We start from the raw sequence: 17,430 nt of genomic DNA on the forward strand, positions 1-17,430 counted from the left end.
CACAGCAGGCTGTTCAGAGCCTGTACTCTCATGGTCCATGCATTGTGCTGTGCAGTGAGAACGTCTGCTGGGCACAGGACCTCAAGAGATGGCCATTGGAAGGAGTGTGAGGTGGTCCCCCAGTTTCTTGTATTGCTCGTGTTGTGTTTATTGAGAAATTGCTTCTGCACTACCAGGAGCTGTGCATGTAATAAACACGCTGTGATCTTCTTTGTACTAACAGCCGGCAGGTCTGTCTCCTTCAGTCGATTGGCCGAACTCTATCTCCTTTAGACATTAAGCGATCACCAGGACAAATTTATGGCCAGCACACGTATTGACACGGTACCGACGGCTTTAACTGTGCTTCATTTCAGAATAAAACGCCTGAGGATTGCATACAAACAGGTGCACCAGTCATGTAATGAGGACAGCGCTGAGGGCACAGATCGCCCCAGCACATTCCAAAGAGAGATGCTGTTGGAATGGGCAGGTGAAAGAGAAGAAAATTGCATTTTTATTTGCAAACCAGCAGTTCCTGGCAATTTAACCCAAGACGGCATTACAGAAGATGAGTTTCTCTGCCGTGAAAGCCGAGGGGTTCGTCGGTTGACGCCGTTTATTTTTCCTTTCGTGCAGGCACCGAGCCGGCAGCAACACAGCGGAGAGCACTCCAAGGCACAAAAGTTTGGGAGGCGGCACGGCCGCCGGCTCTGCCCACCCCACACCCCGCGGGGACGCCGCGCTACCGCAGCACGGCCCGGCTCCTCCTCCCGCCACTCGCCTCGCGCAGCCCCCACGGCCCGCGGGCAGCGCCGACAGCCCCGAGGGGAACCCCGCGGCCGGGCCGGGCAGCCCCCCGAGCCGGGCGGGAGGCGCCTGCGCGCTGAGGCCGCTCGCTGCCAGCCCCGGGCTGGCGCCTCCCGCAGCCCGCCGGCGGCTGCTGCCTATTCGAGTCACGGCGGCGGCGGGGGGACGCGGCGGGACGCGGGCTGCCGGCGCCGGGAGGAGCGGAGTGGAGCGCAGCGCCCGAGCCGTCCAACCGTCCCGCGCCGCCCGTCCAGCCGGAAAACTTTGCCGAGGGCGCCCGGCAGGGGGCACGGGGACAGGTAAGCGGCTCGGTGCCGTGCCGAGGGGCGGGGGGTGGGAACCGGACTAAGGGCTCGCGGTGCGCTCCTCTCTCCGAAGTGCTGTCCCGGTGCGCGCGCGGACAAGCAGCTACAAGTGATACAAAACACTTTTTATTTTTTTCCCCGAAGCTTTAATCTATTTTTCCAAGCGTCGTTCCGAGGCGTGCTGTTTCACGATGAAATCTGCCTCCTGCAGCCGGGCTCCCTGCCCCTCCCTTGTTAATGGCACTGGGAGTGCGTGTCTGCAGGTAAACGTGTCCTCGCTGCCCGCAGCGAAATCAGAAGCGGTTTCAGCATCTGTGGGGCTGATGCTGTTTGTGCTTCGCGCGAAGTTCTGCACGGTGCTGGTTAGTGAAGCGGCTGGAAATTTCACGTGGGTGCTTTTAAGAAAAATGCCTTGCCTGCAGAATGGCAAGAAATAGGGAAGGTAGTTGCTAAAACAGGAGGAAACGTGGAACAGGTGAATTCTGAAGGCAAGTTTTGTGACAATAAAACCTTTTATGATGAAAGTTGGTAACAAAGTTCATGAAGGGTTCAAGAAAAGACTTGCTGGGTGAACTGGTTGCCATCACTGTATACGGTGTGCAGGCACTTCAGAGACGAGATTTTCTTTTACCATTTAGTGTGTTGATGCTGCCCTGCAGAAGCGAGCCCTGGTCGGTGTCCCGGTGCCTGTAAGGGGTCTGACCCTGCTGCTGTTGTGTTCCTCTGTGACACTCAGAGGAGGTGTTGCCTGCTGCTGTGCTGTTGGGCATGTAGGGCCGTGTGACATTGCCCCAGCAGAGGGGTGCTTCGAACCCCAAGCCCTCCATTAAGGCTCAATGAATAATATCAGCAGCCCCACTAGGGCAGCCTCGCTACCTGGTGCTCCCCTCTGCTTTCCATGCAGCAGTCCGTGACTCAGCATGCTGCGTATCCATTCATAGCTGATGGCACTGCCCCTCCCTGTCCAGTTGCATGTCCAGGTGTAGCATCATGCCCCTGCTTATGTCTTTTGGGAAGTGAAGTTTGTGTCTTGTAGTGTGGCCAGGTACAGGGGAAGCGTTCAGACCAAAGGCACAGCTGCGTGCAGCCACTTAGGGAGTCCTTAGCTCATTGACACAGTCCTACAGCATCTGTGAAACAAGCGCTGTGTCTGTTTTCTCTGCTATTAACTTAAAAGTTGAATGGTGGAAAAGCTTAAATTGGTGCTTCACTTTGCTGTATGTTGTGCCAGGGGAGGTTCAGATTGGATATTAGGAAAAAAAAATCTCCCAGAAAGAGTGGTGGGGCACTGGCACAGGCTGCCCAGGGAGGTGGTGGAGGCACTGTCCCTGGAGGTGTTTGGGAAGGGTGGAGATTTGGCCCTGAGGGATGTGGTTAGTGGGCACGGTGGAGGCAGGCTGGTGGTTGGGCTAAGTGATCTTGGTGATCTTTTCCAACCTTACTGATTCTTTTCCTCAGTTTTGATTCAAATTTAAGGAAAATCTGTCATTTTTTTCATGTCAGCTACCGCCTAGAGGAACAGTAGATAGCATCTCCAGCACGGGCTCTGCAGCTGTGGAGGATTGCGTTGTGTGCTTTACAGTGATAAATGAGCAGTCGTCCAAGTACTGTAATCTGTGTATAGTAGGCTGGTCTTTAAATATTTAAAGACTAAATAATAGCAGCTTTGCGTTATGCAGTGCTGCTAATGAACCTTAAACTATTCCGTGATGCTGAGGCTTTTCCTTCTCGCTCACTGCAACCCCTCCATTCCCAGCTTTTTTCCACTTCTTAAAAAGATTAGGAGGGATTTAAGCAGATTGTAAGCAGAACCTGGACTTCCCAGCTGCAGCTGAATGAACTGAGGCCCCACTGAGAAGGCAAGGCTGGGCCCAGGCTGCTGGTGGGGTATTGGCCTGAGCCATGCCAGCCCCTGAGGTGGGACTGGAGCATCCCCAGCCACCCACATGGGAAAGGTGACTGCGGGTCACTTCTAGTCATAGTTCTGACTGTGGGAGCATTACCAGAGCAGAGTCCAATGCTTGGCTGGTGCTCATTCCTCAGTGACCCACTGAAATGCCACCAGTGTTTCAAGGGGCCCCAGCTACTTGTTTCTGTCTGGAAAGTGTGACAGTGCTGAGAGACAGAGCCCAAGGGAATGCAGATCCACCTTCCTGCTCCCACGGGGAGGCCAGAATGCATCACAGCAGCTCATGCAGGTGTCCACCTCCTGCCCTGACTGCTGGAGCCATGATGTGCAGGGAGAGCCGTGCTGCAGTGGCTCTGTGCTGCGACAAGGGTGCTCTACCTGGAAGCGGGTTCCTCAGGTGTGGATGCCACATGTGTGTGTCACCTTGAAGTATTCACTGGAAAGAGACCCCGTTCTTTGAAAAGCACTGGCAGGAAGGGTTTCTGTCTCCAAGTAGATGAAACTTTCTGCTGTAAGATCTGTATGGGGAATCATTTTAGACACCTATTTGCATTCAGTATTTTCTGTTGTCTGAAGTAGCAATGCTCAGAAGGCTGGAGCACATCTCCTATAAAGGCAGGCTGAGGGAGCTGGGCTTGTTCAGCCTGGAGAAGAGAAGGCTCTGGGGAGACCTCACTGCAGCCTTCCAGTATTTAAAGGGAGATTATAAACAGAAGGGAGACCAACATTTTACACTGTCTGATAGTAATAGGACAATAAACAAGGAATGGTTTTAAACTAAACAAGAGAAAATTCAAGAGAGGTGTTAGGAGGAAATACTTTCCTCAGAGGGCAGTGAGGTGCTGGCACAGCTGCCCAGAGAAGCTGCGGGTGCCCCATCGCTGAAGGTGTGCAGGGTCAGGTTGGACGGGGCCCTGGGCAGCTGAGCTGGGGGGACATGTCCCTACCTACCTGTAGCATAGGTTGGAATGTGATGGTCTTTAAGGTCCCTTCCAACCCAAACCATGCTGTGGTTCTGTGATTTCATATACACAGCTATGCAGCTTTTTAAAATTGTCCATATACTTTGTGCATACAACGTGCTTATATTAAGTAACTTAAAATTCCAGAAGACATCCTTGTGATCATCTAGTCTGACTTTATGTAGAATTAAAAAATGGAATCGTAGCAAATACTGATTTGTTTTTTACTAATAGTATACCCAGATTTATTTTACACATCAGGCAGAATCCTGACTTAATTCCCAGCAAAGGGAACTTTGGAAGTAGTTCCATTAATTACCTTTGCTACCTATGCTTGTGTGCTTTGTAACCTGAATATATCTAGTTTTATAGTGACTGATTATCATGGCACATTCGTCTTTTGGGTCCATTAGTCCTTTCCTTCCTCATCCTCCTTTTTCTGCTTCCTAAATAGATGCTGCAGCTTGTGATGAAGCCACTGTAGCTTTCTCATTGTGCAGGCTGCGTTTTCTTGAGAAAACAGTTTTCTGGCATTGTAGTTACATTGCTTTCTCTAAGATAGTCCCACAAAGTAAGCTAGGGTGTGAGTTCGTGGTGTTAGTTGCTCTCCTAATTGCTGTATGCATGTTTTGAGCCTGGAGTGGATTCTGGAACTGTTTATCTCTAGGAATAGTGTGTTCATATTTGCCTTAAGGAACCTGGCCTTACCTATCTGTACGTACAGAGTTCCTGTGTGCTGTATGAGTTAGACAGTGCACTGCCATCCAGAGCTTGGCCATCTCAGTCCCTTTGGGTATCTAACCCTAAGAGAGCAACTGCCAAAGGAAGGGAGCTTGGGGGAAGTGTGCTACTTAAACAGCCATTAAGAGAAATGCATGTTGGTAGTAGTTTCCAGAAACCTAATGGAAATGGAAGAAAGGAATTCATTAATAGACCTGCTGAACAAAACACTATTGCATTTTGTTAAAGAGCAGCTTCTCTTCATATGCCTGAAGAATGGCCAGATAGAATGATCCTAGCCCAGGTGAGGTTCTTGGGACTCACTCTTTGAGGATGTGGGACCTCAGCTGTGGGATCCCTGGCTCCTCTCTAAGTGCCTGGAGCAGTGACTGCCAGGCCAGCCTTCATACAGAAGGCTAAACCAGTGGGACAGAGCCTCCAAATGCAGTGTAATCTCACTCTGAGTATGCAGGTATGTGCCCTGGAACATCTTCCCTGTGGTGGCAGAGCTGCAGCCATGTAGATCAGTAGGCTGATGGCAAGCTCAGCATAGGGAGGTTGCAGCTCTTGTTGAATTCTGTAGTGTGACGTTATGAGGTCTGCCTGCCTGAATACGGACAGTAAAGCAGCTAAGGAATAGAGTATTCCATCTGGACAGGTTTACTTAAATTAATTAGGCTTAATTAAAAAGACCAAAGAGAGAAATGCTTGTGGCCTCATGGTTGGTTTTACTTTTGAGGGGAGGGGAGTGGGTGTTCAGAAACTACTGTGATTCAAACACAGTAATTAATATTTCTCGTTATTGACTTTGAGTCATCAATGGCAAAGATGGGGTGAAGTACACTGTTCTTAAGTAAATCACATTATACGTAACTGGTGATTCTCTGTGGGAGTGCTGCAGTGAGTGGGGAAAATGCCCATTTGGGGAGATCATACGATGTGCATGCAAATAAAAACACCGATTCATTCTGTTTTGTCTATTTTAATATTCTGCTCATCTGAAGTTTTCAGTTGCTGGCTAGCATTTGTCTCAGAATATACTTGAGATATCCCCTGTAATGCCCAAAGCTGCAGCAAACCTATTAATTTTATCACTGTCTGATGACAGCTTAGCTCTTTCAGACAAGCTGTGGGTTGTTGTAAGTCTGTGCTGCTGAATGTCTCTTGCATCTCCAGTCTGAGCTGATTTTTCTCCACGTTTCAGAAAGAAAGACTTGTGGTGAGGTGAAATTCCCAAAAATGCTTTGGTAATCCCAGCTGTGCTCATGGGGTATGTCTTCTGTCTGGACTGGGAGATCTTGCTGGGGCATCTGTCTCCAGTAGCCTGCACCCATCAAGTCTGTGTTGTTGTGAGCATGGCAGCCACGTGGTAGGGGCTGCAACGAGGTTTGGGGACACACGTGTGCGTGAGGCGCAATTTCTTTTCCTTAGCAGGGGACAGAGTAGAAAAGATTGTACATTTACTTGGGGAAGATGCACTTTTACAAGTTCTCTTCCTAGGTTTGTGGTAGATGAATAATTTAATTATAATGACTGGCCTGAAGCTCTCCAGAGTGTAAATTCTGGAGTTATAGGAACTATAAAGAAAAATATGAAAGGCCCTTATCTAGCATTAAGTACCAATCAAATTTCAAAATTGTCTGTGCTTCAATCCATCCATCCTATCCTCTCTGTTCAAGTTAATACTTCTTAAGAAAAACTGTCAAAAAATGTGGCTCACAAATCTTAGAATATTCTTGATTAGAACAAGTGAACCTACTCTTTCTGCCTATAGTTCTCCTGCTGCAAGTGTGGCCACAGCCCTAAGAAACCACTGGCATCGAGCAGTGTTCTTCATTCCTTCCAGAGGGTTTGTTTTGGATGTCCAACTCAAGCAGGGAGTGTTGGCTGATTAGAATCTCAACATACACCAGCAATGCATGCTTAGCAGCCTAGAAAGCCAGCTGTGTCATGTACTGCATCACAAGAGGGGTTGTCAGCAGTGAGAGGGAGGTGACTGTCTACCACTGCTCTGCTCTCATGAGGTTCCACCTGTGTCCAGGCCAGGGACCTCCAGCACAACAAAGATGTTTAATTATTGGAGCAGGTCTAGAGAAGGCCACAAAGATGATCAAAACACCTCTCTTTAAGGACAGGCTGAAAGAGTTGAGGTTGTTCAGTATGGAGAAGTCCCTGGGGAGGCCTTCCAGCGGCCTTCTGGTTCTTAAAGAACTGCAATGGGGGGCTGCAGGAAAGCTGGAGAGGGACTCTGTATTGGGGAGTACAGTAGTAGGATAATAGGACAAATGGTAATGGCTTTAAACATAAAGAGGGGAGACTTAGATTAGATATCAGGAGGAAATTCTTTACTCAGTGGGTGGTGAGGCACCGGCACAGTGCCCAGAGAAGCTGTGGGTGCCCCATCCCTGGAGGCACACCAGTGGGCAGCTGAGCTGGGGGTGGCAGCCCTGCCATCAGCATGTGGGCTGGAACTAGGTGGCCTTTAAGGTCCCTCCCAGTTCAAACCATTCTGTGATCCTGTGATTCTATAAAGCAGTTCAGGAGAGTGCCATGTTGGTGAGGCCGTCTTGTGTGTGAATGCTTGCCCCACATCACATGCATTTCCTCCTGTCTGGAGGAGAGGAGATCCTCTACAGCAGATGTTGTCATTGTACAGAATTTAAATAAATGGGAATTTTGCATACAGTGGTTTTCAAAGGTATGTTCCATTCCAAAAATACTTAGAAATACAGGGCAGTTTTGGAGTGGGGTTTCTGGCTTTGTGTGTGATGACCACCTGTCTGTGTTCTTTCAAATTTGCTTTGACCCATCTTGTCACGAGCAGATGTTTTACAGCAGTGCTCTGTGATGTAGTGTGGGTAGACTATGAATGCTGTAAGTGGTTTGGAAGTCGTACATAAATTTTGTGAAATTATTGCAATGTTATGTGACTTTGCGTGAACAAAGATGCTGGAAATTGAAAGTAGGTTGCAGCATAGATCCACAGCATTTTATTTATGTTATGCATACAGTTCCCATGCAACATCTCAGTCATGATCGCATTCAAAACACTGAATTTTTATAGAAATTAGAATCTTGATGAGAATTGGTTGGTACAAGATGTTGGTGATAGAGAAGCATTGACAATAATCTATGTCACCAGTGATTGTATTAAAAATAATAATAATAACAAAAATCTCAGTTGTGACATTGACAGTTCAGTGAAAATGCTGAAAGGATTCAGGACGAAAAGTCAGGGACGTGTCTTTTATCCTGCATCAATTTTACTTTCTTGTGGTTGAGAAGTCTCACCCCTTGATCACAGAAGTGCTACCTAAAATTCCAAGTGCTCTTCCATGCCTGGATAACCACTTTGAGGCCAATCCATTTCTGAACTCCCATCTCTAGAGCTAAATCCTACACCCAGACAAAATCCAGTAACAATTCTATTGGCAGAGAACAGTGTAAAGAGGCAAACACCAAAAGTTACAGCTACAAAGTGCCTGTTTCTTGTAATGTGTCTCTTTCTACTGAAATAGGATGTGGAGCACCTTGACTTTGCTGTGACATTTTGACAGGCCAGTGATTTCTCAGCCCTGCTCCCAAAGACAGGTCTCCTCCTAAACTGTTCTTCTAAGTGGACATATGGTAGTTAAGGATTTATGCCTTCACATTCATATTTTTTTTAATTATGAGCTTAATGTCAGCTTTTGAGTGAGTTGAAAGAAGCAAAGCTGTTGCAGTTAGGAAATGTGATGTGGCCTAGCTCTGTGAAATTCTTAGATCTGTCACTGTTTGTTTAATAAAAGAAGGCGCTGAAAGCCTTGCTGAATGATACTTGCATGCTTCATTGTATCAGCACTACTTCTTTTAAGAGTTTACTTCTGTGGCTCTTGAAAGAAAGTAGCTACCTTTGATATTCTAGAGAATATCTACTAATTTGAATGTTGGCATCTTGTTAGCTGCCTTGCTGTTCTACCTGGACTGGCATCTAAACTGGCATCTAAAGACCTTCAGTTCTGTTTACACTGCTGACAGCATAATGCTCTGGTGTTGCACTTTCTAGTGCTTCCAATCTCTCACAGAAACATGCCATTTTTTACTCTAAAAGAGAGAAAGAAGGCAGACTTTGATTTTGTTTTGCTTTTTTAATGTTCTTTGTGTGTGTGTGTGTATTAAACTATCCAGAATACGTTGTAATATGCAAAAATGAAAAGTATAATTTTTAACAATTTACAGTGATGACCAATAAAATGATGTGGCCCATAGCATGAAGTGATATAAAGTAGAACATTTGACTGTTATTAAACTATCCTATAAATGCCTTTCTGAGAAGTATTTTGAAGTGTGACTTGCTTTACATTCTAATATCACGATCTGCTTAAAGCTAGTTTTAAATGTTGCAGTCTTCCTTACACACGATGGCTTTCTGCTGTCTGCCCTTGTAGGAGAAAAGCACATTCCCTGTGATGCTCAGGTTTCCCATACCAGGATGTTTGGGGATGTAGTTTGTTGTCTCCAGGGACAAAACAGCTTTGCTGAACTCATGAACGGTAACAAGAAAGGCAAAGATGAGAAAAGAAAGTGGTTTGACAGAAATCCAAAGTGACACGGAGAAAGTGAGGAAGGGACAAAAGTTCATCATCTCCTTTTTTGTTCCCAAACACGGAAAGGCATTATATGAGACTCACAAGTGACAGACTCAGAACCAGCAAACATAACCACTTTCTCAGCTGATAGGCTGTAGAAAGACTTGTCATGGGATATTGTGGATGTTATGTACAGGTCTACATGGACTCGGTGGCAATTTGATAGCTCCTGTGTGCTTTGTGTGTACAAAACCACAATCTTCAACAGGATGAGTATTGAGGTTTGATCCTGGAATCATAGGGATGCAAGGGAAATTGGATGATTGTAATGCAGTCTGTGGTTTTAGACAATAAAAGCTTTGATCGTGTTTAATTGATGAAAATCACTTTATAAGTAATTCATCTTTTCTTCACTTGTCCAGATCAGATAAAACTACAGATGACATGGCCAAAGCCAAGACAGCGCACAAACTGATGTGAAACAGGATTGCCTTCTGAGAACATTAGCTTCCTATTTTCTGGAAATCCTAAGTGCAACTTTACTACCAAAAGAGACCTTAATATTATGTGATCATTGAGCAGTCTGCAAGAATGGAAAAGCAAAGGACTCCACTGCCTGTATCACATCAATAACTATATCAAAGATTCAGCTGAATCAAAAAATCAGTCCAGCCATGGGCGAAAATGCAAGTTTTTGGGAAAGCTTGATATATGCACATCCTACGTGTGTCACCTGGAAGCAAGAGGCAGAGGGATCTATCTACCACCTAGCTAGTATTCTCTTTGTTGTTGGCTTCATGGGTGGAAGTGGATTCTCTGGGCTTCTCTATGTCTTCAGTTTGCTTGGATTAGGCTTCCTCTGCTCTTCTGTTTGGGCTTGGCTGGATGTCTGTGCTGCTGATATATTCTCCTGGAATTTTATCCTGTTTGCTATATGCTTTGTACAGTTCATTTATGTTACCTACCAAGTTCGGAGTGTTTCCTTTGACAAAGAATTCCAGGAACTCTACAGCGCTCTCTTCCAGCCTCTGGGAATTTCCTTACCTGTCTACAGGAAGATTGTCTTGTGCTGTGATGCAGAAGTGGTTACCCTGGAGAAGGAGCACTGCTACGCTATGCAGGGCAAAACACCTATTGACAAACTGTCTTTGCTTGTATCAGGCAGGTTTGTATCAGTTTGCTCAGATGTGCTTATTGCAAGTGTCTTCCCCTCCCTCCCTTGAAAATGAAAGCAAAAATTGCCTCATTTGTGTATTGTTTGTTCATTTTCCAGTACAGTAGATTAAATATTAATGTGAGAAATATAAATATTAATGGGCTAAATACACTTGTCTAGGACAACACTAACGTAGAAACACTAATCACAAAATCCGTAATAGCCTAAAGAAAAGGATTTTAAATCATCCTTTTCCAGAGCACTGTATCACAGCACTTAACATGTTAGGTACATAGAGAGAACAAGCGTGTGCCTCAGACTTAGACTGTATTTTGCTGTCTATTGCTGATGAACACAGCGCCTTTCTTACTTTTCTGTACCAATATAGTCTGAAGCAGGACTAAAATGTAGTTAAGAAACTGAATATACAGAGGTAGAAGGTATAATAGAGTATACTGACTTTGCTATAGACTGTAATTGGAAGAAGGGAGAGAATAAGGTCTTAAGGCATGCTTCCATTGCAATGAAATGTAGTTAAACCCTATTCAGAACTCACATAACTGGCTTTACAGTTACTGTATGCTGTGGCCTTTTGTTAGACCCTAAATCCAGCTGCTTGAACTCCCTCCTCACTGGATGCCCTTTTTAACAACCTGGTGCTTTTCTGAGGGGAAATTCTTGCTTATGTACTGTATGCAGAATGGTCCTGGGCCACCACAACGGTAGATGGGGGTACACAGAGATGACGGCTGTGGTCTGAGTTTGACGGGACACTTTGCAGGTGCATTTCAGCAGCCTGCTGCATGGGCATATGGGATCTGTGAGCTGCTTGAAGTTCATTCATTACTACTGGCAGTGAACAGTGTGGATCTTAAGTAGTTAGCCTTCCAGAAACCCAAGTTTGGAGCATGCAATATAGCTGTCTAGGAAGTACCTTGTGGAGGTTGCTTTTGGATGGAGTCATACTGAGAGAGAGATGCCCAACTTTCTGTATGCCCAGCCACACCGTAGCCACGCAGGGAGCTCCTGCTGTGCTCCTTCAGGCAGTGTAGGGCTGTGTAGTGTTGTGCTTTTTTAAGTGCAAAACAGATGTGAAATGGGGACACCTGCAGCTTGCTTTGAGGTTCAAGCGAACATTTCCTCACATGGTCTTCAAACTTATATAGAATTTTTAAAAAGAATAATGTTCAAAGGAAGATGTTCATTGGCACCTGCAGAAGGTTACAGCATTCAGACAGGTGATGTGCCTCCATTCTGTCTCCTGCCTCCAGAGATGGTCCTGTGGCAATGTAATTCATGTCCAGCATAAGGAGAGCCCTTCACAGCACATGGCATGTGTGTGTTGGTCTATCACCTTGGCAGCACACACTATCATTTCATGAGCAGGCTTGCATGTTGCTGCACAGAGCTATCCCAGAGAGATCACTGTGTTACCTGAGTATGGCCTGGAGTGTCAGCTGCACAACTGTCTAGTATTCTCTTTCAACTAGTCTGATCCAACTGGGTTCAAAAATGTAGTGCAGTTAATACAGAGTCAGCAGATCGTTTTCTCATGCTATCAAAGCTATAATTAATTTTTTACCTAATAGAAGTAACATCTTGTTGCAGTCCTTGCTTCTGTATACATAGTACTAACAAATTAATGCATCTTATTCTTGGTAGGATCAGAGTGACAGTTGATGGGGAGTTTCTGCATTATATTTTTCCTCTTCAATTTCTGGATTCTCCTGAATGGGATTCACTGAGACCCACAGAAGAGGGAATTTTCCAGGTAAAAGTGGAGGGTTTTTTTGAGTAGCAGAGAAAGCTGTTCAAGCACTAATTGATTTACAAGTATCTTCATTTACTTGTGGGTGATGTTTGTGAAATCAAACATCTGGCATTCTGTTTTTTTGGAGATGGATGCCCATTGGACTGGTCAGGCTGCTTGTATCTGTTTCTCTGTGTGCATCCTGTCAGCACAAACGTGTTTCCTAAAAGCTAATCCGAGAGGTGAACTCTTGTTTGCATTTGTTGGTTGTGCTAAAGTAGCTAAAGTATTGGAGAAGCCACGTTCACGGGAGGTGGGGGAAGGTGCTTGACCCATAGAAGGTGAAATTCAGAGCATGCTAGCTGCAGTACTGTGTGGCATGGGAGCACAGCGAGGGACATGGTGCCTTCCTGTGAGCCCCTGCGCTGCTATGAATTGGCTGGCAGCAGGGTGACAAGCTGGTCACACCTCACAAGAGCAAGTGGCCCTTGTAGAGAGCTTTTCAGACCTGCTTTACCAGTGTGGGCTGCTGAGGGCAAAGCAGGGCTGCACATCCTGCTTCAGCTGCCATGCACAGCACAGGCGTGCTCATCCTGCTCACTGTTGCCAGCAGGTATGGCCTCAGGTGCCCCCTCCCTGTCAGCCTGCTTATTTGCCTTTTGCAGCCTCGCACAAATAGATTAAATGGCTTCAGCAGCAGCTGATACAAAGGCATAATAATTAGCTGATTTTAATTTTCTGTTCTCTAGGTAACGCTTACAGCAGAGACAGATTGTCGGTATGTGGCCTGGAGGAGAAAGAAGCTGTACTTGCTGTTTGCTAAGCACCGTTTCATCTCACGCCTGTTCTCAATTTTAATCGGGAGCGACATCGCCGAAAAACTGTACGCCCTGAACGACAGGGTGCACGTGGGGAAAGGGTTTAGGTACGACATCCGCTTGCCCAACTTCTACCACGCTTCGGTCCCTGAGACGCCCCCAGTGCCACCCCCACGCCGCCTGCAGAGGAGGTCCTCGGCACGGCCACGGCCAGCTGTCCCCAACTGCAGCTCTCCCAGGAAGCAGTAGCATGGGGAGGTACTCCCTGACCATTCCCAGAGCTGATAGGGGAAGCGTCTGAATGGAGAGTTGAAGTGGAAGGAGACTCAGTAACACCAAATTTGACTGAAGTGCCACTTACTTTAGCTGGAGTAGCTTGAATTCTCCCTGTAGAGCCAGCCGGTTGGCTTGTGCATTTAGACTACTTGTGCAATATGTTTTGTTTCTGTTGATTCTTCTGTTGATCTTCTTACTTCAGGAGACAAACCAATGATAATAGGCTGGAGTTTTATTGTAATTGTGGCAGCCTCTGTGTAGTGTTTATAAAAAATAAAAAATCCGCAACCAAAAAACAACAACACAAAACCAACCAACTCTAACCACAGTATTTGTGATTATACTTTCTCTAAATTACTTGCCGTAATAAAATACACAGTTCTACATTAACACAAACAACCAAGCTGTCTTCAAAACACAATTACCTGTTTATAACACTGAATTTATGCCATGTGAGCCTTGTTCCAATTAACATGAAGAATGTTACAGAAAAAGACATAGCAACTAGTTGTATTGTTCTTCTTTTTGAAGAACTGAAAGAGTTTGAAGTGCTCAAATTCTTCTAAGAAACAAAATAAAAGCAACAAATCGTGTCCCATGGGTGATCGCTTTCTCTCAGTCTGTCCTAAAAGGGCATTATGTGTAAACAAGCATCAATGTAGTTACTGGCATTGGAAAAGTAAAGCAGTTAATTGCTGCAAATATGTACTAGGGAAATGATTGTGCAGTGTTTCTAATAGAATGTAATGCTACAGGACCTGGCCTTCCAGGGTAAGTGCCATTCATGACCTGTAAAATAAATATTGTTAATCAAACCATGGAAGTTTGTTTTACAGTATCCTTTTTAGCCAGATTTGTCAGGAAGAAATCAAGAAACAGCTGCAACAGCAAGAACAATTTTGAGCTGAAGCATTCTTGCTTAGTTTCCAGAGTCACTTCTCTGTGCCTATGAAATTCTCGATCTAAAATGTATTGTCTCCCTATATCGGTGGTGTTTTAGTAAAATAAGGGAGCATCAGATCAAGCTTAAGTGAGAGAAAGTGGGTTCTGAACCTTGAGGTCACTCTGCCTTTGTGGAGATGAGTTTGAATGTCTTTTCTAATTTACCTTCCTGCTGCTATGCTTGATGCATGCCAGTAATCCAAAAATAAGAAGCATTACTATTTTATGAGGCTGTATTGCTGCTTGATAGATCTCGAGGTAGATCACTTTTTTAATATTCAAAACCAAAAACTGCTGTACTGTTTGGTAGGGAAAGTACTGTGCATTTGTGTGTGTGCAAGTACACATTTGAGTTCAGATCCTGAGGGCTGAAGGGCTTAGAACAGTGCTGCAACCTTGTGCTTGAAAGGTAATTGGGCAGTGTGTGTACAACAGATCTGTCAGAAGGGGTCTGAAACAGCACCTGTTTGTATGGCCTTCAGTTATAAGAATGCTGTCCACATTCTTTTAGCTCGAGGTCCCTTCCTCAGAGAAATCTGCCAGAATTAAAAAGCAGAGCATGTAATGTGATAATGCACAAATCTTACTAACAACCCTCCACATTATCTATTCTGTGTTTGTTACGCTGTGGAACTGCTGTCTTTTCCTCGGTCAAAAGAGAATTTTTAAATTGTGAGAGAAGAATTCACCAACAGCTGTCGAAGGCCTCAGGAAACAACCGAAGCACCAAGTGCCAGAGCCTGGGAACATGTCAGGGGCACGGCTGCACGCTGTGGTTGGATGCTGCTCGTTAGGTGCATTTCCCCTGGTATAAAATGTGTTGGACAAGATGAAGCTTATAATTACCTTTTTATATGTTAACAGTCCACAAACATGAAAAGATTATAGTCTAGAAACAAAAAGGTGGGGTTCTAGGCTAAGGCATAATACAAAGCTTAAAGCTCTTCTCTGTATTCTTTTATATATGGACTTGTCCCATATATATCTAATAGAAAACTTCCCTTAAATAGGGCCAGCATGACCATCTTTAAAATGAGACCAAGGAGTGTTATGTCACCCAGTTTCTTCCATTTCTGTATCAATCGTATATATTCTGTTTAAGCTATAGCATACTGCTTAGAGAGAGACCTGTTCTGCAGTGATGGGTGCTCCATCACATACTTGGGTATTTTTTTCATCTTTGTGACTAGTGTGTGCCATAGGGTCAGACTCCTTCCAACCACAGCCGTTTGTGATGCTTTGGTTGAATCAGTTACTGCCAGTAATCTCTACTAGGATATGGCTGAGTCGATATCTGAATAAATGTTCTTGTCTGACTTCTGGTACTATGCTTTTGGGGCTTTGAGTCACCCTCTAAAAATCATTTCCTGTTTTTTAGCATGTTTGAGTCATGACTAGCAGAACATTTTGACTTCAGAATTCAGGGCATAGATCTGCAATAAAATACATACACACAAAAGGACTGGAAGTGAGACACCGAGCCTTCCCCACCCATGTTTTCTGAATCTTGACAGTGCTCCTAAAATGTACTGTAGAATACTCTCTGATATGTGATTCATAAAATTATATTTTGGGAGATCTGCATAATTTAAGTAAAGAAGTACTTTTACCGATGTCAGTGAAATAATAAAATCTTTCGAGATGTCATACGCACCCAATCCTAATTTATAGGTTAGTGAACATCTGGAGCATGATGAAGCTCTGCCTTGAGCATTGTCCATGTTGTGCCTATGTTACTTCTCAGGAATAGCTTCAGGGAGGGGATCGAGCTCCTTAATAATTGGTTTAAATGAAAGGATAATTGCCTTAGTGCTGTTTTGTGAACTGAGGATGCTATCATGAATCCTCTTCTTGCTCAGTAGACTTCTCTATACTCACATTTTATGTTTTCAACAGTTCCATAATCTTCTGTGGGGCCATGTCCACATTTGTATGCGTTCACAGGTAAGAGCAGCAGAATCTGAATAAGCACATTATTGTTTGCTTATTCATCTGCATCTGTTCACACTCCAGAGTTTTTAGGATTTTGAACGTCATGCTGGTATCACCCTTCCAGCCTGAAGAAGGGTTCAAATTTCGTATTTCCGTTCATGCCAAAAAAAGACTTAGCTGAGCACAGTCCCAAGAGCCAATAAATAAATAAATAAATAAGCAAACAATGATGATGATGATGATGATGATGATGATGATGATGATGATGATAATAATAATAATAATAATAATAATAATAATAATAATAATATAAAGAGTTCCACTCAGCTTCATAGATGCCTGATCCGGGCGAGGGTTTTTTTGGTTGTTAATATGAGATCTCCAGAGCAGGTGTTCCCTATCTGGGGGCCCCAGCAGCTGGCTGGCCACAGTCCTTTGGCAGAGCAATGCATGTCTGATAAATGCCTTAAAGAACCATGAGGCTGACCCTGCACTTCATTGGGTGCTACTTGCTTACTGAGCAGTAGTGTAAGTACACAGAACAGATTTTGAGGGATGCTTTTACTCCAGCATGCAACACTCTAAACAACTCGATACAGAAGAGAATGTATCTGTGTACTTTTACAACTAATATGCTATGCGAGGTAAATTGGACGTGTTTAGTGAAAAAGAATATTTGATGTGGTTGCTTGTGATAGCAGAGGCTGGACTGAAGGCAGAATTGGGCCAGCCCACCCCTAAATTTTCAAGAATTAATTGCCTTGCAGACATGGTAGAGTGATCAAAGGAATGCAAATAATTGTTTCAAACTATACGCCTGTGTATGACCTCTGCTAGTATAAAGCTGAGAAAGCTGGATGCAGGCTTGGGTGAAGTCATTTCATCAGACTGCTAAAAAGGCATAAACTTGCAATGATTAAATAACATGTTGATTAAGCATTTCCAGCAAAAAAAAACAAAAACCTGTTGAGAGTTCAATTATTGGAAATGATAAACATAATACATATTTTGACTCCGTATACATGGAAAATTAAAATACAATGTTGTACTCACAAAAACAGGTCTTGCAAACCATCTGTTAAAAATTAGAAGAATCCGTAAGCTAATTAGATAGAAGGAAACTGTTGGAATAGACAAAAATAAACAAATATCTATTTGCTGAATCCACATTAACAGAATAAACATTTTCCTTTCTCTCTGTCCCTCTAATAACAGAGTGCATATTTGTCTGCCCCAAAGTGTTACTGCAAACTGGAATTTTGTACAGTACAAAAAGGTAAATACCTTATTAAGCTTGTTTGTT

General features: G+C 44.4%; 2 protein-coding genes across 3 annotated transcripts in view; both read left to right on the forward strand.

Annotated features, from left to right (window-relative positions):
- Positions 1–1,012: 1,012 nt before the first annotated feature.
- POPDC3 (popeye domain containing 3) lies at positions 1,013–14,069 on the forward strand. 2 transcript variants are annotated; one of them, XM_065735593.1, is made up of 5 exons: positions 1,013–1,088; positions 1,239–1,357; positions 9,676–10,418; positions 12,072–12,180; positions 12,909–14,069. In XM_065735593.1, the coding sequence occupies exons 3-5, from the start codon at positions 9,928–9,930 to the stop codon at positions 13,224–13,226; spliced, it is 918 nt and encodes a 305-aa protein (XP_065591665.1). In that variant the 5' UTR covers positions 1,013–1,088; positions 1,239–1,357; positions 9,676–9,927; the 3' UTR covers positions 13,227–14,069. The 2 variants fall into 2 exon arrangements, with proteins under 2 accessions (XP_065591665.1, XP_065591671.1); XM_065735599.1 differs by lacking the exon at positions 1,239–1,357 and having other exon boundaries at positions 1,040–1,088.
- The window catches only part of BVES (blood vessel epicardial substance), a 44,228-nt gene continuing 27,839 nt past the window's right edge, over positions 1,042–17,430 (forward strand). The window contains exon 1 of the mRNA XM_065735573.1: positions 1,042–1,088. The gene's annotated coding sequence lies outside the window, so the exon portion shown is untranslated. The remainder of the gene's footprint in view (positions 1,089–17,430) is intronic.

Source organism: Cyrtonyx montezumae, unplaced genomic scaffold, assembly GCF_038088225.1.
Source record: "Cyrtonyx montezumae isolate F1298 unplaced genomic scaffold, pur_monq_1.0 scaffold_0, whole genome shotgun sequence".
NCBI lineage: Eukaryota > Metazoa > Chordata > Aves > Galliformes > Odontophoridae > Cyrtonyx > Cyrtonyx montezumae.